The sequence below is a fragment of the Lissotriton vulgaris genome, chromosome 9, assembly GCF_964263255.1.
Source record: "Lissotriton vulgaris chromosome 9, aLisVul1.2, whole genome shotgun sequence".
In the NCBI taxonomy this organism is placed as follows: Eukaryota; Metazoa; Chordata; class Amphibia; order Caudata; family Salamandridae; genus Lissotriton; species Lissotriton vulgaris.
Window position 1 is genome coordinate 782,188,820 of NC_141697.1, and position 21,619 is coordinate 782,210,438.

General features: G+C 47.5%; 1 protein-coding gene across 1 annotated transcript in view; it reads right to left on the bottom strand.

Moving 5' to 3' along the window:
- The window catches only part of ZFPL1 (zinc finger protein like 1), a 126,460-nt gene that overhangs the window by 37,219 nt on the left and 67,622 nt on the right, over positions 1–21,619 (bottom strand). The window contains exons 2-4 of the mRNA XM_086938507.1: positions 19,116–19,240; positions 18,017–18,128; positions 16,783–16,976 (exon numbers count right to left, since the gene is read on the bottom strand). Coding sequence (XP_086794633.1) covers positions 16,783–16,976; positions 18,017–18,128; positions 19,116–19,217 — 408 coding nt within the window. The 5' untranslated portion in view covers positions 19,218–19,240. The remainder of the gene's footprint in view (positions 1–16,782; positions 16,977–18,016; positions 18,129–19,115; positions 19,241–21,619) is intronic.

Genomic DNA, 21,619 nt, shown 5'->3' on the forward strand with positions numbered 1-21,619 from the left:
TGTTGTGGGTGAATGGCCTAAGCAGGCCCTTAGGGATGTTGCTATGCATGTTTTGTGTGTAACTTAGCACTATGAAACGTAAGTATAAAAACAAACAATAAGACCATTGTACGTGCATGTCATCGAATGTGTAAAAGAACGTGCTGCTTGACACATTGTTTCTAAAGTTGCTTCCCTTGCTTTATGGTTTGTGTGAAAAAAAAGGCGCCTTTCGGTCTCTTTAGTTAACATTTGCATTTCCCCGCGGATGGCCGACAACAGATTACAATCTTTACGACTCTGCTGAAAGCAATTCAGTCTCCTGGGGTGGTTAGGCCACAGACGTTTGACTCTGGCCCCCTCCCCACCTTACAGAGGTGAAAAGAAAGAAGAAAAAAAAAAAGTTGTCGTGCATGAAAGAGAAAGAGTCTAGCCTGTTTGTTTTAGTGCGTATTTGCGCGAGTAAAAGGACGAAAGATGCAGATGAAGGAATAATGATAAAGTTAAGACAGGGATGGATAAGCTAAGGCAGGGTGGGTATGCTTGCAAGATGCACGTGTAAATGTTGTGAACGTGTGCATGTTTCCGTGGATGAAAGGAAAAGAAATAGAGTGTGATGGCTGTGTGTTACTGCCGTGCGTGTGGACGGGCCTGATTGGGATAGAATAAGCAAGAGGCACGACCAGAAAGCTGTTTTTGGTGGACTGTTTGTGCATGTTGCCTTGCGTGCTGAATGCAACCGAGAGATGTTTTGATGTTATTGTTTCATTAATAGAAACACACGGTGTTATGCTTAAAATGAAAAAAAGTGCACGTCTGAATACGAAAGTCAGAAATGTGTAGATGAATGAATGAATGAGACAGAAGGAAGGGGGTGTTTGTTTGCAAGAAGCCCGTGTAAATGTGGTCAAGGTGTACGTGTTTCTGTGCGTGAATGCAAAAGAGAAAGTCTGTTATTTTTTTTGTGCATGTTGTCGTTCGTGATTGGGATAGGATAACAAAGACACGAACAGAGATGTATTTTTTCTTGTATGTGTCCCAGCCATTTAAATATTGTAAAATAATTTGATAGTATGGATTGCTGAGTCCGGTGTCACTGCACCTGCTGCACGAACGGAAAGCGTGTCTCTGAAAGAGTGTGTGCAAGGGAGAGGGGAGAGGCATGGTGAGCTGTGCTTGGTGTTTACTCAGAAGGAACATGTAGGGCGTTGTAGGTGACAGGCCAAGTCAGCATAAGATATATATATTCCAAAGAAATGCGCGTCCAACATTATTTACTGTGAAAATAAAGATAAAGATGTGTCATAAATGTGCTAGACGTAGAGGTATTGTTCGGAAGAGACAGTAGCAGGGGGATTTTGTTTACAAGATGCACGTGTAAATGTCGATGCTACAGAGTTTTCTATATGTGTCGGCGTGTTGTGATCTGTGCGTGCATTAGGAGGGAGCTGCCGAATTGGATCAATATACTGTGTAGATAAAAGGTAGTGACGAAGGGTGTGCTATTTAAGAACACATACATCTGTAGTTACTATATAGTATTGAAGACGTGTGTCGTTCTTTAGAGTGAGTGATGGGTGCACTGTAAGTTCTGTCTGTGTGCAGTAAGTGTGTGCAGTACGCACTGATAGCGTACTGTATGCAGTGTGTTTTCTGAAGTCTGTGTAAAGTGTTAGTGAGGGCTGTGTGCACTTTGAGTGAGGCCTGTGTGCAGTGTGAGTAATTGCTGTGATCAGTGACTGAGAGGTGCTTTCACTGAGTAACGCACTTGCTTACAGTTTTATTTTGATTGAAATGCGTTAGTGATATGTTTAGAATGAGTGTGCCCTGTGTGTTTGCAAAAGGAGTGAGCTGCGGATGGCCTATGGAGTCATGGGCCAAATGTGTCTAAAATGCCGTGTAATATTTCCTGTTATTTTTCACGCAAAATATTTTCCAAGATGTTGCGAAGTTGTGTGATCTGCATGTGCAAACTGAGTGAGCAGCAGAGTTGTTTGTCGAGGGTGTGCATTTATGTGACGAATGTGTGTTGTGAATGAGACTGAAGTTAAGACAGGGTGGAATAAGGTAAGGAAGGGTGGGTATGCTTGCAAGATGCACGTGTAAATGTTGTGAACGTGAAAGTTTCCACTATGAAACGTAAGTATAAAAAAATAAAAGTAAATAAACAACAATAAGACCATTGTACGTGCATGTCATCGACAGTGTAAAAGAACGTGCCGCTTGTTTCTAAAGTTGCTTCCCTTGCTTTATGGTTTGGCGGAAAAAAAAGGCGCCTTTCGGTCTCTTTAGTTAACATTTGCATTTCCCTGCGGATGTCCTCCAACAGATTACAATCTTTACAACTCAGCTGAAAGCAATTTTGTGTCCTGGGGTGGTTAGGCCCCAGACGTTAGACTCTGGCCCCCTCCCCACCTTACAGAGGGGAAAAGAAAGTTGTGCATGAAAGTGAAAGAGTCTACCCTGTTTGTCTTAGTGCGTATTTGCGCGAGTAAAAGGACGAAAGGGCCAGAGGAATGAAAAGACTGAAGTTAAGACAGGGAGGGATAAGCTAAGGCAGGGTGGGTATGCTTGCAGATGCACGTGTAAATGTTGTGAACGTGTGCTATGGATTGCTGAGTCCGGTGTCACTGCACCTGCTGCACGAACGGAAAGCGTGTCTCTGAAAGAGTGTGTGCAAGGGAGAGGGGAGAGGCATGGTGAGTTGTGCTTGGTGTTTACTCAGAAGTAACATGTAGGGCGTTGTAGGTGACAGGCCAAGTCCGCATAAGATATATATTCCAAAGAAATGCGCGTCCAACATTATTTACTGTGAAAATAAATACAAAGATGTGTCAGAAATGTTATTTACTGTGAAAATAAATACAAAGATGTGGTAGAAATGTGCTGCAGGTAGAGGTGTGGTTCGATGGCTGTGTGTTACTGTCGTGCGTGTGGACGGCCCTGATTGGGATAGAATAAGCAAGAGCCACGACCAGAAAGCTGATTTTGGTGGACTGTTTGTGCATGTTGCCTTGCGTGCTGAATGCAACAGAGAGATGTTTTGATGTTATTGTTTCAGCAATACAAAGACACGGTGTTATGCTTAAAATGAAAAAAAAAGTGCACGTCTGAATAAGAAAGGCAGAAATGTGTAGATGAATGAATGAATGAGACAGAAGGAAGGGGGTGTTTGTTTGCAAGAAGCACGTGTAAATGTGGTCAAGGTGCGTGAATGCAAAAGAGAAAGTCTGTTGTCTGTTTGTGCATGTTGTCGTCCGTGATTGGGATAGGATAACAAAGAGACACGAACAGAGATGTATTATTTGTGTATGTGTCCCAGCCATTTAAATATTGTAAAATAATTTGATAGTATGGATTGCTGAGTCCGGTGTCACTGCACCTGCTGCACGAACGGAAAGCGTGTCTCTGAAAGAGTGTGTGCAAGGGAGAGGGGAGATGCATGGTGAGTTGTGCTTGGTGTTTACTCAGAAGTAACATGTAGGGCGTTGTAGGTGACAGGCCAAGTCAGCATAAGATATATATTCCAACGAAATGCGCGTCCAACATTATTTACTGTGAAAATAAATACAAAGATGTGTCAGAAATGTGCTGCAGGTAGAGGTGTGGTTCGGAAGAGACAGTAGCAGTATACTGTGTAGATAAAAGGTAGTGACGAAGGGTATGCTATTTAAGAACGCATGTGGCAGAGATGTAAACAAACTACATGCGCGGCCGCCATTTTTTTTTTGTTTCCTGGGAGGTGCTGGTGTGGCCGGAGTGCTGATACGGCAAGGCTGTGTTGGCGGGGAGAAAGAGAGGAGGTGCTGATGTGGGAGGGGGAAGTCACGAAGAGAGAGGGGAGGTGCTGTTGTGAGAGGGGGGAGTTGCTGGTGTGGGAGGAGTGCTGCTAGGGCAAGGCTGTGTTTGCGGGGAGAGAGAGGGGAGGTGCTGTTGTGGGAGGGGGGAGTTGCCGGTGTGGGAGGAGTGCTGCCAGGGCAAGGCTGTGTTTGCGGAGAGAGAGAGGGGAGGTGCTGGTGTGGGAGGGGAGAGTTTCTGGTGTGGGAGGAGTGCTGCTAGGGGAGGAGAAGCCCTGGACGTGAATGCTCGTGCATGTTTGATCACGTGATTCACATGAACTGCAAGAAAACCGCGGCTGAAAGCCCTTTGGTTTGAAGAGAAAATAGCCGACTTGAATTCTCCCCATTTCCCATTCCTGCGGAATGGTAAAGGCGAGACCTAAAAAAGGAGCATAGTAGCTTGAAAGCTGAGTTTTGAACACCGATCATGGTCAGCAAGTGCTTCAAAAACACGTGACTCACCATGTCAAAGGCTGTGGATATGTCCAAAGGGACCACCACAGTTAGCCTTGCCACCCTTGTCCATTATGTCCCTTATCTCCTCTGTAACTGCTACCAGCGCTGTTAAAGTGTTGTGAGCTTTCCTAAAACTGAACTGGGCTCTATCCAGGATGCCATTCTGGTCCAAAAATTCAGAGAGCGAGAGATGTTTAAATGTCTTTCTAGAACTTTAGCAAGCGTGGGGAGCTGGGAAATTGGTGGTAGTTCTTTTCATCTAAGGGATTTAGAGTTTGCTTTTTTAGTAACGCCACAATGGAGGCCTTTTTCCATTGTGGGAAAAGAACGGGACTGTAATATATTATTAAGCAATAAACCCAGTGGGGCTGCGATTAATTCAGCTATCTCTTGCACCACCTTAGCGTGACAGGGGTCCGATGGGGCTAAGGACTTAGTTCAATTTATCAACTCGTACATACATTCTGTTGTGATAATGGGAATCTCTCAGACAGCAGGATGGTCGGGATCTAACAGAGGGCGCTTGAGGTAATGATTCAGTAAACTTGCAAAGGTTAAAATCAGTGTAAACTGCCTCTACTTTACTTATAAAATAATTTGCTAAATTATTGCAAAGCTGTTGTGTGGGTAGTATCTTGCTGGCAGCAGGGGGAGTGGATAATCTCTGTACTGTTTGGTACAGTTCCCGAGGTGAATTTGTGGTGGACTTAATCTTTTCAGAAAAGTAGCTGGTTTTCTCTGAGATTATCAGGTTTTTGCAATCTTGGATAAGTAATTTTTATTCAATTTTTTCATCTGAAGCATAATTACTCCTCCAGACTCTTTCTTGACGGCAACTCTTCTTCAAGTCCCTGAGCTTGGGGAGTACCAATGGGCCGAAGGACACAATCTATGATTAATAAGCAAAGGCACTGTGATTAATAACCTTCTTAAGCAGGCCCAGTTTATTTGCTACATCCGGAATCCAGTAAAGGTAGTTAGAAGCCGCTATGTTAGTATCATCAATAAAGATGGGTTGAGAAGCCTCTAGGTTCCTTACTAGATCCCTTCTATTGACATTTACTCAAGGGCTAACCAATTTTGCCTACCTTGTTTGGTTAAATATTAATTTAATAACCTTGACACAGTAATATATGTGAAAGTTGTCAAGTATCTCCTTAAGAGGGTCACAGTTAGATGGAAAAAACACCACTAAGAGTAAAAAAAACACAATGGAGATAGTACTTAAGTAACAGCAAGGAACAAAACTCCTCCAGACATCAGAAAGGAGAAAAAATCCAGGCAAACTTAAGAGTAGATTTCAGAAGAATGATGCAAAAAGTGAGAATCAGGGACAAAAAACAGAAACAACGGACGAAGATTGCGATGATAAATCAAGAAAATAATAAGTTGAACTGCATTGCTTAATAGCCTCCTTTATATATGCCTTAAATAGGAACTGACATCACAAGAAATGTCTATGCTACATGTAGGATTGGAGAACCCAGTCAAATCGCTACTGCGGAGATGGCCATCAATCCAGGTGCAGAGGACACCCAGCCACAAGCTAAGTGTTGCATCTATCAGATGGGCAGTGCGTGGAACACTTCTTCTATTAAGTGCAATTGGTCCCTAGTACGCTCTAGTTACTGTTCTCATCATAGAACGTGGCACAGATGTAAAAGGCAGCCATCTTGCAACTTAAAAGAATAACACACACTGAACAATATCATTCCAAGACGGCAGTGCGGGATGGAGCGCAATACAGATGGAGTGAGTGGTAAGTATCCTGGTGGCACTGGCTGGGGAGCTGCAGGATGCACTAAAAATGGAAATGGAAATACATGAAAGTGGACCTATGAAAAGAGAAAATGCAAAACCAAAGGACTGGTCCACCAGTCATGTCACTTAAGCGCACTCCTTTTCCAGTGGATGGGCGCATGTGATCAGGCAAAATGCAGAGTCAATGGCTGTAATGGGCCAACTTATTGTGCCATGCTGTATTTGTCATAAGCAGAAGAAGAATGTGACCGATACTTAAACAGACCAACAGCAGAAGAGGGCTGACTGAAAATCCCTCCAACTGTGTGTAGGTATGTATGGGTCACAATGTTAACACTGTGTAACCAATATAAAAATATTAAATAAAACAAATAGTTGTGTAAAAAATATCATCTGACACAAAGATTGTCGGCAAATATTGTGATGACCATATCATCGTGGGGCAGAATTTTGACAGTAAGATTATAGACTGCTGCACCACGCCTCTCCTGTGATATGTTTGCGCAGACCACCCATACCCATGTGGCGGTTATGGTCGGAGGTTTTAGCAGATGCTGCGATCCTTTAACATACCAAAGACTTCACTAGACATTACTTCCTGGAAAATCTGGGGTCTACATACAGACAGTAGAGCAGTGGAGTGGGTGGCCTATAAGGTTGCTCTTCAAGGAAAATGTAGATCAAAGAACTTTGGATGCGGAACACCTGGAGAAAACCTTGTTAGATTAAGACACATAGTTAGCAGGCTTAGACTTCCGTGCTGTGACAGATCTGGAGTGTTAAAAACAGCCATTAGAAACTAAACGCCAGATTGAAGACACCTGGTCCCAGATTGATATATACACTTGTAGGTGCCACAGGCTATTTTGGGAGGGGGACAAGCCAGGCCACCTTCTAGCATAGCTATTAATCCTGGAGAAACCTCACACTCGCATATTATCCCTAAAGTGATGTGATGGGAACATGGCGGGGTCCAGGGAGCACATTAACGACCTCTGTAAGAATTAATAAGAGAGAGGGGGATTCAATCGATTATAGTGAATGAACAGAAAGTTAGCAACTTATTTGGTGGGTTATGACGCCGTGGCTTTTGCCCACACAGTGGGAGGCACTTTAGGTCCCACTTGCCTTGTTTAAGGGGAAGGAAGATTTGGCCGGGATGGGCCAAGGTAAAACCCTAGGGTTGTATGGTCTCCCAGCAGACCTCTATCAGAAAATGCCCTTGCTCCTCCTGGAGAAACTGCTGAAGGTACTATAGGAGGCCCAAAAGGTTGGCTGACTGCCGCCCATGATTCAGGAGGCTTATATAGGCATAGATGTCATCCTATCATCCGATCTCCCTGTTAAACGCGATGTCAATGAATCGAGTAAGACTAGGTACAACAGACCACTGGGAGTCAGTCAGTCCCTTGTGCATGACAGTGTTCAATCCCGTAGGATTACGGGATGATCGGTCTGTACGTGGAGCGTGCTTTTGAATGTAGATGGACTTATCTATACATTCTCCTGGACTCTCTGGGGGCTTGTTCACTATTTTATAAGCTGGGTTAAACTATTTCATACAGACCCACGGACTAGGGTACAGACAGGCAGCATTGTTCTGGGATGCAAGGATTCTAAAACGTGGTACCTGTCAGGAATGCCCACCGTCTCCTATGTTTTTCAGCTGAGAGATCGGCTAAATTGTTGGGGGGAGTTCGGTGGGGGCACAGGTACATACAGTTTCTGTCTAAGCCAATGATGCATTGCTATATTTGAGGGATTGGGCTCAGTCATTGCCATATGCGCTGGCAGAACCACAAGGATTTGTGAGATTGTCTGTGCTACACACAAATGCAACTAAGTAAAGTATTTTCCAGCTTGGTCAGTTGGCATGCACTCCAGTGTTTCAGCTACCTGAAAGAGAATATACTTGTTAGATGTAGGGTGGAAAAATGAAAGAAAGTTAAATATAGAAATGCCGATAAATGCTGGTCTTGTGAAATTGCATTCTTTTAACTGTCCGTACCGCAAAACAAATTTTTTTTTTTTTTTTATAGAAATGGTGCTGAAAATGCTCAGTTTTGCCACCATTTTCTGAAAATTATCTTCCAGGAAGGAGAACCTGCAGCACTGCTGGGTATTATCAGGACTAGTTATAACACCAAGAAAGGGATGAAATAGTTCATGTACCCCGCTTCAGAACTTAAAGCTGCGTAGCAAAGGTAAGTGAAAAATGTCTTTTAGAATACACTATTTAACCTCCTTTTTAGGTCGCGTCTAGGAGAGGGCCTCTTGGAATCACTTCAGACTTCCAAGAGACTTCTCCGTGTGGGTCTGCCTCCTCCCACACATCCCATTTGCCTTTGCGTGTGGCTTTCAATAATGAAAGCACACAAATGGCCAAAAACTGGTTCATGTCCCGCCTTTTCTCAAAACGTTCACTCCCATGGCCTAGGGGTCTCGGGAGAAAGCAGCGGCGCGCTTTATGCCAGCTGCATTCCGACCTGATGGTTAGCTTGGCTTTCGCGGGCACCCTTGTTTACACTTTGTTTTTCCCTCCCTCTTTCATGCTTAGAGCTCCTGCCAGTTCAAAAGGTCCCTTTAAAAAAAATAAACACCAAAACGTTTAAAGCATCGACCAGTGGTACATTAAGGATCTGTCTACGCGCATGGGGCAGGCGGGACGCTCTCTATTACCACCAAGGAACTTAAGCCAGGAAGTGCTTCGGAGCCCTTCATGTAACACGTTCACGTCATGAAGACTCTCCCTGGTATTGTGCAACTGCCAAGTGGTGCGTGTTAGAAAGAGGATGCCCGGAGCGCGCGTTATAACCATCGGTCTAATGCAGCTTATGTACCAGTGGTCGGGGTTTCAACCCGCTGAGCTGTAGCGGCGACTTCATCCCATCGGTCCTCTTCTAGCGCTATGCGTTCATAAGGGCGAGTTTGTTGTTGTGTTTGAGTGGATTAAAGTCAGGCGGAAGCCTGCAGCCTAGCTCCAAGTTGAATTATTCGGTGTTGTGCAGTTTGTTTACCCGTGGGTGGGGTGTTAACCCCACTGAGTTGGCGAGGTGCTTTCTCTCTGTTGGTCCTCTTCTAGCGCTTGGCGGGCCTGGCGACATTCTGTGTAAGAGGAGCTCTGCACACATCTTCCAGGTTCCCATCCTGCAGTGACCCACCGGGTTGAGGTGCGCGTGCAAGTCACGGGGCGCTAGTGAATGTCACGCGGGACCCTCCTTTTTTCCTGCAACCTGATATGCAAACGCTCCTGTGCAGTTTTTTATATTCACGGAAGCAAAATGCAGCTAATTAGTCTGTGCTCCTTGGAGCTCCACCTCCTGGCAGATTACATAAATTAGATAAAACGAGCCCTGTTGTACGAGTTACTTACCTTCAGTAACGATGTATCTGGTAGAGACGATTCTAACCGCAGACTCCTTCTAGTAGAATTATCCCCATAATAAACGAATCAATGACGTGGGGCCACCACCAAATCAAATCCCAACTTAAATTGGCTCAAGTAGCAGGAGGCATCACTAAATTTGCGAACAAATCCACTATCAAACCAATTGGGCCACCCCATGCGATATATCGACTTCAGGCGAGGGGTGCCGTATTATACGGTGGCGAACTCTGGGGTCATACGTGTCGAAATGAAATTCTTGCCACTGAGAATAAATTCCTAAGGCAGCTCATGGCTCTGCCCCCAAGCACTCCACTATTACCCCTGAGGCTCGACACGGGTCTCAGACCAATAGATGAGGACCTGGGCCTAAAGCCTCTCACTTTCTGGCGGAGACTATGGTCAACGCCAGAGTTATTGAATTACAGTCTCGAGCTACAAGAAATTTTAAGTCTTCCGAAAGCGGGGAAAATGCCATGGCTCAATTACGTTAAAAATGGCCTCGGGATGTTGGGCCTACATTCACTGTGGTCTGACCCGGAGACCGCATGTAGTCGGGTCTCACGTAAGCATTTGGTTTCACTGTATCACAAAAGCAAAATCTCGGCCTCTATACATAGCACACTGACCGGCACCCTTTCAGGATTGTTTTTAATGACTAAAGATTGTTACCAATTTGAGCAAGTTTTAGATGAGATTTATCCTAAAATCACCAGGAAACTATATCTGCAATGGAGGTATGGCACATTGCCGATCAGAAATTTTACAAGCAACTGGTCCCCGACCTCCTCCAAAAACTGTCCTGGTTGCAATTAAGAGCAGGAAAATTGTATACATATAATGTTTTTTTGTCTAGTTTATGGTAAAGCAAGAAGGCACTGGATCATACCCACTTACGATTAAATCTTACTTTTTAGCCCATGGGGCACTGTGACAAATGTTACACTATCCTCCTTGTATTGTGAGTTGATGTATCTGACTCATTATTACTGTATTGTTTTTAACTTCTATTATGCTGTGTTCTCTTTTATGGCAAAATTGCCGAAATAAAGAAATAAAAGAAAGAATTATCCCCAGGCGTGAGACTGGATCCGGACACTTTTTGCTACAACATCCCTGCGCGCCAGGGGAGGGGCAGCATCACGCGACTCCGCCCAGGCGGCGTCCGCATACGTGACGTCAGCGAAAGTCAAGGAAGCCCCACCCCGGGGCGCCTACGTCAGTTTTCTTCTGAGAACTTTTCCGCACCACGACGTGGAGCCACCAGACAAAAAACAGTGGGAGCATGGGAACAGTGTGCGAGAGAGTAGAAAAAGAGGGAAATGGAGACAAGCGACCCCATAGGGAACAGTACAACACTGCAGTGTCCAAAGGCAGGGCAGAAGAAAGAGCAGAGCCCTGAGCAGCCACCGTGCCAGTACAGAAACAACCCCACTGTCCCGGAGACAAGGAACATGCGTCAAAAGTCACGGCACATGCAGCAGGCTTACCACCCTCGTCCAGAAACAAGGAAGGGGAGCCAGTTCAAAGGCAGACAGGAACCACAAACTTCCAAGCCACCCCAACATAGAGGGCAACCACCCCCCCAAGGGACAAGGGCAAAACATGGTCAGATGACCCTCATTCAGAGGTTAGCAAAGGGGCTAGAATCCCAAGCAGTCAGAAGAAGGGAAGGGAGGAAAGGATTGAGATTGAAGGCAAATCCCCCCAAACCTGGAGTAGCCAGAGCAGCGGGGCACAGGGGCACCGTAACCCCATCCTCCAAGAACCAAAGAGGAGTAATGAACCGCAACAAGAATGAGCCATCCGTCAAGAGCAAAGAAGGCACTCACAGGAGACACAGTCCCCCACAGGGAGGCAAGTACCGAAGACCAACCCAAGGGTCCTCGCAGATCGGTGCAGAAGGGCGGGCCGTGAAGGAATCTGCGGCTAGAATCATCTCTACCAGATACATCGTTACCGAAGGTAAGTAACTCGTACATCTGGTAGAGACTACTAGCCGCAGATTCCTTCACATAGAATAGATACCCTAGCCATAACCATGGGGAAGGAGGGTCTGCGAAAAGACCCCACCAGCCAGCACACAACTGAAATGCCCACACAGGACAGGGTGAAGAGCTCAACCCTCTCAAGAAAGGAGGCGGTTGACCCCCACAAGCAGAACACCACCAACCCCGAGAGGGATGTGGGAAGAAGAGAGAGAGTGTAGAAGAATTCAAAAGAATTCTATTCACCCTCAGCAGAGGAACCATGGGCAAGGCCAGGAATGCCGAAGCACTCCACGCCCCTACAAGGCAACAGAGCTTCCATCCAATGCCAGGCAAGGAAGAGGAAGAAGAAAAGCCAAGAGGGCCCAAGGAAAACGAGGGGAAAGTAAGCGAGCCCACCATAGATGGAAGGCAACCGACCAGACAGAGCGGCGCACGCAGCAATAAGCCGCCGGAAGCTGGACGAACAGCCCGGGCCCTCATGTAGACCAGGCAGGCTGCGTCCAACAAGGGGAGAAACAGAACCATCCCAGCCCCCAGGACAGGAGGCTGGAGGCGAGGAAATGCCCAGACAGAGAACCACGTGGGGTCCGCGCACACGGCCCAAGTACCATCAGCAACATACATAAACACCACGGAGAGCGGCGGCCCAGAGACAACCAGAACTCCCTAGCATAGCACAAGCTATATAACAGCTACCTCACATAGGGTAAGTTAAGTCACAAGACATGGGAACCCTCTTTGGAAGGAACTTCCGCAGCAGAGGAAAAATCGAAAGAGCCACAGGAAAAAACCCAGCGGGAGGCTTGCCAAGCAGCTCAAGAGAAAAACAGAAGGTCTAATCTCTGGGCCAAGTCTGTGCAGATAAATCAATCAGATAACACACAGGTAACAACGGGCCGTCCAGCAGCCAACAAAGCCACATTCCCAGCAAGGAGGACTCGAGTGACCATAAAACACACCTCACAGCAAGGATAACCGGCCCAAAAAAGATGTCCAGAACCAGCTCAACTCAGCAGTCACTGAGGAGGGGGAGGAGGAGGAGGAGGAGGAGGAGGAGGAGGATGGAGCCCTGTCAGGAACCCTTGGATGGCGAAGTCAGCCGGGGCATGGAACAGGCTGCCATCGAACGGAAGATCAATCAGCCGTTCCCAAATATTTTCAGGGACCACGCCATCCCGAAGCCAAGCATGGCGACAGAGGGCAACTGAGGAAGCCATGGCCCGTCCCAGCACCTCCGAGATGTCCAGAGCGGAGCGGAGAATAAACGTTACTAGCTCCCTGCCATCCAACGCATGATGCCGTAAATCCACCTGAACAGTCTCCGAGGAAGCTGCGGATCCCAAAGACTCAGCCGAGTTCCACAAACAAGAGGAGGCCCTAGCCAACACACATAAGGTGTTAAGGGCCCGCAGGGCAGCGCTGGTCGAGGCGAACATGTTGCGTCCCCAAGAGTCCAACCAGCGGGCCTCCCGGGACGGCAGAGTAAACAGTGGCGGCAGGGAGGGAAAAGCAGTTCGCAAAAGTGGACTGGAAGCAGAGGGGTGGAGGGAAAGACACGCCGGGTCACGTAGCGCCGGGAGGTGCCGGTGCAGAAGGTGGTGAGGCGCTTCCAAGCCCCCCTCAGGGAAGAAAGGAGCGAACCTTCAAAGGGCAGCAGCTCCTCCGTGGGCGACGGCTGCAAACTAAGGCAGCCGTCCCCGAAGCCAAGCAGGGCGGGCAAGGGCCAGACTTGGAAGTCAGAAGGAACCGAAGAATGGGGGACCTGCTGCTTCTCCGAAGAACACCTTGGGCTGGAAAATGGCGGGAGCCGCCCTTCGATGATGCCGGTGAAAAGGACACCACGCGACGGCCTGTCTCCGGGGAGGATGACACCAAAATGCAGCCAACCTCCGGAGAAGAGTGTGCGTCCGAAGACGAATCCGCGGCACGACTCCTGTGCGGAGCAGTAGAGTCCGCCGCCCGAGGCTGAACGTTGACACCATCCAGCGCTACAGAAACGCCGAAGAAGGCTCCTCAGAGCCACCCCGCGCCGTGGACCGGAGCAGGGCCAGAGCCGAAGTGGCGAAAGGGCGGCGCTGGAACGGCTCTGACTCGACCTCCGCCGAGGCAGCCTCCTGCGTGGAGGAACAAGAGGGACCAGGGGAAAGACACGTAACCCTTCTCCAGCCCCGGCCCAGCATGCATTGGAGGTAGTCCGGCGATCCATGCGGTGCAGCCAGAGCAGACTCAACCTCCGACTCGCCCTCCGACGAGGCAGCCCCCTGCGCGGAGGGATGAGAGGGGCCCAGAGGAGGACGAGGGGTACCCAGCCAGCCTCGACCCAGAGCGGGACGAGGAGGGGCCACCGAAACCTGTGGCGTCGCCTGGACCAGCAGGTGCCGGCGCCGTTGCGGCGTCAGCTCAGCCATGGACAAGGCCTTCGCCCGCCCAGAGGGCCGAGCGGGGCTCGGGGATGCGACCCGAGTCCCGGCAACCTCCAGCGACACCACAGGGACTCCCGTGGGAGTTTGCGGCGGTTCAGAGGCGCCGTGGTCTTAATGAGGGACCCCAAAGAGCCGCACTCCGACAGCACCACATCCTCCAACCCTGGATCCGAAGCAGTCGGCGCCAGAGCCACCGCTGGCGCCACGGAGGGCCCCGCACAAGGCAAGGGATCCGCTGACGCCCCAGGAGGGGAAGGAGGAGGAGACGATAGCGATGCCTGCAAGGCCGCCGCATAAGTCTCCATCTGAACTCTTAGCACTCCGTCACCGGGAAACGGTGGATAGGAGGTCGACACGCAGGGCCGCAACACCCGCGGAGAGCCCACGCCCCAGGCAGGCCGCACACCAGCCGGGGACAGACTGCAACACTTACCCACTGGGGAGCGACGCTCTCGCGACATCGGAGAAGGACGAGGACGACGACAACAGCTGTATCTGAAGCCGTCTGCCGAGGCTGATCGAGGAGAGGAAGCCGACCTTGAGAGACGCGCCGAGAGTAGTTTCATCTGGCACTCCCGCCGTGACTTTGGCTTCAACAGTTGGCATGCCTCACAATCAGTGGTGCCGTGATCCTCACCTAAACACCACACACAAATGAGGTGAGGGTCCGTCGCCGACATAAGACGTCCACACGATCTGCAAGTCTTGAAGCCCGATGGCATTCGCACACTGTTCCACCAAAAATGTAGACCATGGGGAAGAAAAAAGGGGCCCCAAACAGGCATGTAACAGAGACCGGATCCGCGTTGCGCGCGGAAAAGGAAAAACTGACGTAGGCGCGCCGGGTGGGACTTTTGTGACCTTGCTGACGTCACATACGCGGACGACGCCTGGGCGGAGTCACCTGATGCCGCCCCTCCCCCGGCACGCAGGGATGCTGTGGAAAAAAATTTCCGGATCTAGTCTCATGCCTGGGGATAATTCTGAGTGAAGGAATCTGCGGCTAGTAGTTTCTATCAGATACTTTATATATCTCACCTGAGGGGGGGGGCAACCAGGTGGCGGAGAGCGAGCCCCCCTTCCGTAGGGTTTGGTCCAAAGGGAGCAAATATCCCAGTCTTGGACTGTAAACTCGTTTCTTCCTTATTACTTTTGGGGGGGGGGGCGGGTGGGGTGCAGTAGGTCCATTCCTTTGAGATGGTCAGATAGCGCCAAGAGGTGAACCACTCTCTGCCCTCTTGTCTACCTTATTGGTGTTTCTATGCACCCTTTCTTATACCGCAGTAAGATTCTTCTAGGCGCTGATGCCAGGGCACGCTTTGGATTGAGCAATGCAGAGGAGGATTGGTGCGGGCATGGAATACGAACACAGGAAAGAGGGCTTCATTGAGCGAGGCTGTGTGGGTGTCCCAGCACTCCTGGTGAAGTCCGTGCGGCGTGCTCGTGCGATGGGACTGTGGCCCTGGTCTTTAGGTGTGCTGGGTAAAAGTCTGACACGAATGGACCAGGTGTTTACAGGATGGTTCTTGAGCACAGGTCAGGCCGTAATTATGCACCTTATTTAACATGGCATTCAATAATGAAAGCACGCAAATGGCCAAAGAGGTCAACTTCACAAACAAAACTTCACTAGATGTGACTGAGCAAATCTCTAGAGAGGTCAAAATACCCTTGGATAGTACGTTTTTAATATTTTCTTTACAAACCTAGATGGACAGTTTTAGCCTTGGGGACACTTTTATGTAAAATGCATTTAGAAGGTTAAGGGAAAAAAACTTCAGGATAATGTGCTGCATGGCTAAATACTTATAAGGTCCCAAAGGTGAGATCTATTGGCTATGCCAATGCTTGTTTAAAAATATTTCTCAAGCAGAGGGAATCCAGTACCCCTCATCCTCTCATTGGACGCTCCATGAGAAAGCGGGGATTGCTCTTTTCGTCGCTGCAATTTGCAGCATATATTATGCGCCATCATTTTAAAAGATCACCAGCAGCCCCTGTGTGCTGGTAGCACTGGCAGCTACACCACAGTCTGCCATTAGCAGCCAAGCACTGAGGCATTGGCATATATACTCTGCGCCAGCAGTAGACTGGCAGTGGAGGTGGAAGAGGTCTGTGCCAGCAAGTGGAGTCCTCCAAAGAAAATCTTTGGGCTATGGAGTTTATTTACAAACCAAGCACATAACTGCAGTACATAATATTAGAGGCTTTTGTTCTTAACTAGCCCTTCCAAAAACAAGTAATGGCTCAATGAAGCAAGCGGCAAGCAGGTGTACACATTCTGCCTAAATGGACATGAAGCATCTGCAGCACATGATGTACGAGGCCGAATGATGGTCTGATAGTTACAAAGCCTGAACCTATGCGCATAGAGACACTGCACACATTGGTACGAATCATGCACTCTTTCTTTTTGGCTGTGCAGCCTTGTAACAGTAAAACACCAGGTCTGTATTGGCACCTGTGAAACTAATTTGAGCAGCTATCCAATTTGCTTTTATTTGCCACAATCAATGGCAGCCTGAGCCCAAGCACTGAAAGTGCAAAGCACATCTGCTGCTGCAATGGGTCACATGACCTCTACACCAGGCTGCACTATTGACAAGTACACCATCTATCAACAGTAGCATGAAATCAACCACAGGAGCCAATAAAATAAAGGTCGTAACTGTGACTGCCTTGATAGCAACATATAAAATAACCCTGACATCCAGCCATGAACTTAACATACAATCAACAAGGAAAGCACCAAAGAACAAGTCCAAGATGCTCTAAGTGAGCCACAGGTGAGATAAAAACACGACTGGCAAGGAAACAGGCAAAAAACAGACTAACACTCTTAATGTGGCCATACAACTGCATGGGCCCTAATATATACAATGGCCCCAACCAAACACCTACCATCACTCCCACGAGTACACAAAATGTAGCCTTGTAGTAACACTCACCAATGGAAGGCCTAGACCAGCCCGGGCCCAGTTGACAGTAGATAGCTTCTCTCGTAGGGAGGAGGCCACAGGGCTCACCAGATTGGCTGGAGGGAAGACAGGACCCTGGCAGCTTGGACACTGATAGCCAGCAGGGGCAGTATTTTCCGGTAATTGGTTGGCCATTTCATTCAAACATGACCAATGGAACAAGTCTAGGAAAGAGAGAGACAGGGCTGAGTAGCTGAATTTCTCTGAAATACAGAAGGGTGTAGGAGTCCTGAATACATCAAATCTGCATTAAAAACGTTCTCATGTTTATGTTCTTGCAGAACAATGACATATCGTACACCCACATCATTTTAGCAATAAAGAAAATCCCACTCTCTCCTCCTCCTCCTCCTCCTCATTTTTGAAAAGGAAAATAAGCAGTCAGGGAAATAAAAAATAACACAAATCTAACAGCATATCGGAAAACAGTGGCGAGTCAGAAGAGAGAGGTTATCCAGGAACAAAAGTGGGAAAATAAGAATGCTATAATACCCAAAGATAATGTCAATCACATGTTCCCCAGAGCATGTATTCCACTGTTATCAGTGTACAATGGCCTAGTAAAACTACTTAACTGAAAATTCAATTAAAAAAATCAAACACATTGTTAAAAAAAATGAGTAAAACAATTCACCAGCAACCTTTTGGTCGCTTCAAAAGCACATAGCTATCAGCATAAATCTCAAACTCATATGCATATCTTTCACCCCTATAAACGTTCTGTAGAGAACACTTCTCTTTTTAAGATCACAGATAAATTTTTAAGTAACTTTTCAGTCATAGAAAACGGAATCTGGCCTCATTGGAAGCTAGAAATTCCCCTACCCTTTTCAACCTTTGGCATAAACAACTGTTCCAACTGTCAGATAGGTAAAAAGGAGAATCAGTGTGCATTTGATACTCCGATTTCGTTATTTGCACCAAATTCTTTCTATGCAAGCCGTGGAAACAGCACCTTTAACGCCTGGTCTCTAACTGCCTATAGGAGAGATGATCCAAGCGCACTGGATGTATACGTACACCACGTTACATTTGCCATCACAATGTTTGCTATGTTGCAAATATTACACTCTGCAGGTGGTTACAACAGATTCCAGAAGTAGCAGTCTGAGCTTGTAACACGCCTTAGACTAAACCATTGTTCTAATCCAATGATGCACTGCACAGGCAAACAAAGAAATCTGAAGTAAAAAAGCCAGATTACCATAGCAGACAAGTCGTGCGGTCTCTCTCGAGGACAGAAGTGTGTTGCACAGTCGACAATTTGGGTTGTAGTCGCTGTCCTGCAGCCACTGAAGATATGACTGGACAATGCACTGAAAAAAACACAGAACAGTTGATTCTCTTTAAGATGAGCTGCAGATTGTCATTTCTGAAAAAAGGGTAAAACAATGCTTATCATCAGTTTTCATTAGGGTCCATGAAAGGGAGGCTTCAAAGGCGTGCTGCCTTTGAGAGCAACCCCAGCCATTTTCTGCTATCAGCAACTGGCCCCAACCGGTTCCGACCCTCACTTTGGGCAGGAGAATTGGAGGGAAAACCAAGTGAGGAAGGGAGGTGTGCCCACCTTTGCCAACCCCACCCCTCAGGTGGGAGAGGCAAGGTGAAGCACAACTTTAAGTCCCCGCCATCTTGCAAATGGGGGGACCCATCCAACCAGAGAGAGGCATATGGCCCCTCCCATTGGAGCGTGGTATAATAGGGGTGTACCCACCCCAAGAAAGGCACCCATTGGTACCGACCTTTACCTACCAGCAACAACCCTAAAATTAGTATTTGGGGGCAAGCCTGAACCTTGCCTCCTCAGCCAGGAACTGGCCAGAAGAAGAGAAGAAGAAGGACCGAAGAAGCCGTGCTGAACTAAGAAGAGGAGGACTCCCACTGACTTGGCCCCAGCATTACCGGCCTGTCCTCACCTCAAACCTGCTCCAGCGAAATCCTGGTGTGTCCTGCACCCAGCAGCCCTCACGAACCCTAAGGACCTGCCCTGCTTATCTGGCGAGATAATTATCACATCTGACATGGGACACTAGGAATCAGGCTAAAAGTGGTTTAAGATCAAAAGTGCACTTTCAAAATTGAGTAGGTGGACAATTATTTTTAGAGCAAGTAATGGACAAGCTGCTACGTACAAAGATATTTGCTGTAATCATTAAGGTACATTAAAAAACCACCACAACATTAAGCACCTGTTTGGAGAAGCTCAGTAGATAAAATGAGTATACAATCAGTTCTTTTTGGGGAACATTTGCCACTGCAGAGTATTTTGCGAGCAATGATATACTTGATGTCAATTGGCTTACCTTGGAGTGATTGGCCACCAGGCAGTGCTCGCACACATTGACACGATGCTCAAAACAGAACAGATTGGTCACTTTCCTCTTGGGACACTTGCATAGCCCCATTTTGCTTCAGATATTCTGGGAGACTGGGGAATAAAAAGAAACTGTAAATGCTTTTCAGAGAATATATTGAAATATGAAAAACTATGCAGACTTAATGCAAAGAAGGCCGTCCTATAAAAGAGTAGCATTCAGAGGTGACAGCCTAGAGAACAGGTGATCAACACAGGTTCAGGAGGGATGGATTCATGCCATATTTTCAGGTTAGGTTCAAACTAACAAGAGCACAACCCAAATGTCCATGTGAACATGGGTATCAAGTGTATAACTTGGGACAAGTGTTCACATGGAACTCATTTTCTAAAAGCAAAATATGATAATGGGGGAAACACCAACCAGTAGTCGCAATAAGTTCAATTTAGCCAAATCAAAGTTTCTTCCTTCATAAATTAAAAAACCCTGAGTCAACAGTCAGGTGAGTGGTAAAAAGATATTGTGCAAGAGCCCCAAATGCAAAGAACCAACACCATTAAAAAAAAAAGAAAAAGTGATAATGTGAATAAACATTCATGGTATATGGGTTATTACATTAAGACAGCCAAAATGCATTACATATATTTCAAACACAGAGGGTAAAATCTCTGTGTTAATTCACACATAAAATTCACACATAAATATGGTCTGTATTTTACTGCCGTCCATGGTGTTTCGACTCAGGATGTGTTAATTTATAAAAGAATAAACTTACATTTGACTGATTCGAAATCTATTGTGAATACTGGTTGGTGTTTCTTTTCTGTAAAACTTGTACTGTTCTTCGTAAGATTAAGTCTATCCAGGAGTTTCTATATGATCATATTTTATTTTTAGAAAATGGGTACCATGTGAATATGTTCAGGTTAGCCACTGTGTTAAGTCTTGAGGAAGGTTCTTCACAAATGATTACAAAGGCCATCAAGTAGAAGAGGGCATGTTTGTTATTTACATGTTCTGCCCCTAGTACAGTGTCCGGTATCGAGCTCTGGTCCAAGCTCTTTTATGCTGACAAAGCCCTGCACAAAACAGTGAAATGCATTGATAAACAAGCATTTGCAATGCAACAGGTCTCGCATTTGCGAGAGTTTATGCTATTGGCATTGTAAATGACAATGTCTTTTATTTATCTGTTTTGATAATTAACATGTTAAAAAAAGGCATTGTCATTTACAATGCCAATAGCTCGAACCTTTGTAAATGGGAAACCTATTTCACTTCAAAGAAGCGGTCGTCATTGTCCCGTGCTGCTTGGAAAGTGAAAGTCCGCACGGCACTGAATGTTGCAGGAAAGCATGTCGCGCCTGCAGTAGGAGAAACTCTTTAAAGAAAATTGTGCCTAAAGACCAAATAAGACACACTGTGTAACAACAGAAGTTAAAGGGCCAGACAGTCCTCCTGGGAGGTTTCAAATGAAGAAAAGGTGATACTAAGGAGGGACTAACAAGCCTATTAACGAATCAGAAGCCAGCATTTTCGAACAACAAATACAGTGAAAAATATGGGCGGAGAGTGGGTGGAGCTTTAAGTCCATACTACAATACAGCATGCCTCTTAGAGCAGTGCATGCGCTGCCCAGGCTCGACCTAAAATATGAAAGACTCATTCTGCCTCAAATCAATCAATCATAACACTTGTATAGCGCGCTACTCACCCGGAAGGGTCTCAAGGCGCTTGGGGGAAGGGGGTCGCTACTGCTCGAACAGCCAGGTCTTGAGTTGTCTCCTGAAGGCGAGGTGGTCCTGGGTCAGCCGAAGGTGGATGGGGAGGGAGTTCCATGTCTTGACCGCCAGGTAGGAGAAGGATCTGCCTCCGGCGGTGGCTCTTCGGATGCGTGGTACGGCGGCGAGGGCGAGGCTAGCGGATCGTAGCTGGCGGGTGGGCGTGTGGAAGGTCAGGCGGTCGTTGAGGTACTTGGGGCCCAGGTTGTGGAGAGACTTGTGTGCGTGGGTGAGGAGCCTGAACGTGATCCTCTTGTTGACGGGGAGCCAGTGCAGGTTCCTCAGGTGGCCGGAGATGTGGCTGCGTCGAGGGATGTCCAGGATGAGTCGGGCGGAGGCGTTCTGGATGCATTGTAGTCTTTTCTGTAGCTTGGCTGTGGTTCCGGCGTAGAGGGTGTTTCCGTAGTCCAGCCGGCTGGTGACGAGGGCCTGGGTGACCGTCTTCCTTGTCTCGATCGGGATCCATCGGAAGATCTTGCGGAGCATGCGGAGGGTGTGAAAGCATGAAGAGGAGACGGCGTTGACTTGTCCGGTCATCGAGAGGGAGGAGTCCAGGATGAATCCCAGGTTGCGTGCGTGGTCTGTCGGCTTGGGGGCGGTGCCCAGGGCTGGGGGCCACCAGGAGTCGTCCCAGGCAGAGGGTGATGGTCCAAGGATGAGGACTTCCGTCTTGTCTGAGTTCAGTTTCAAGCGGCTGTTCTTCATCCACTT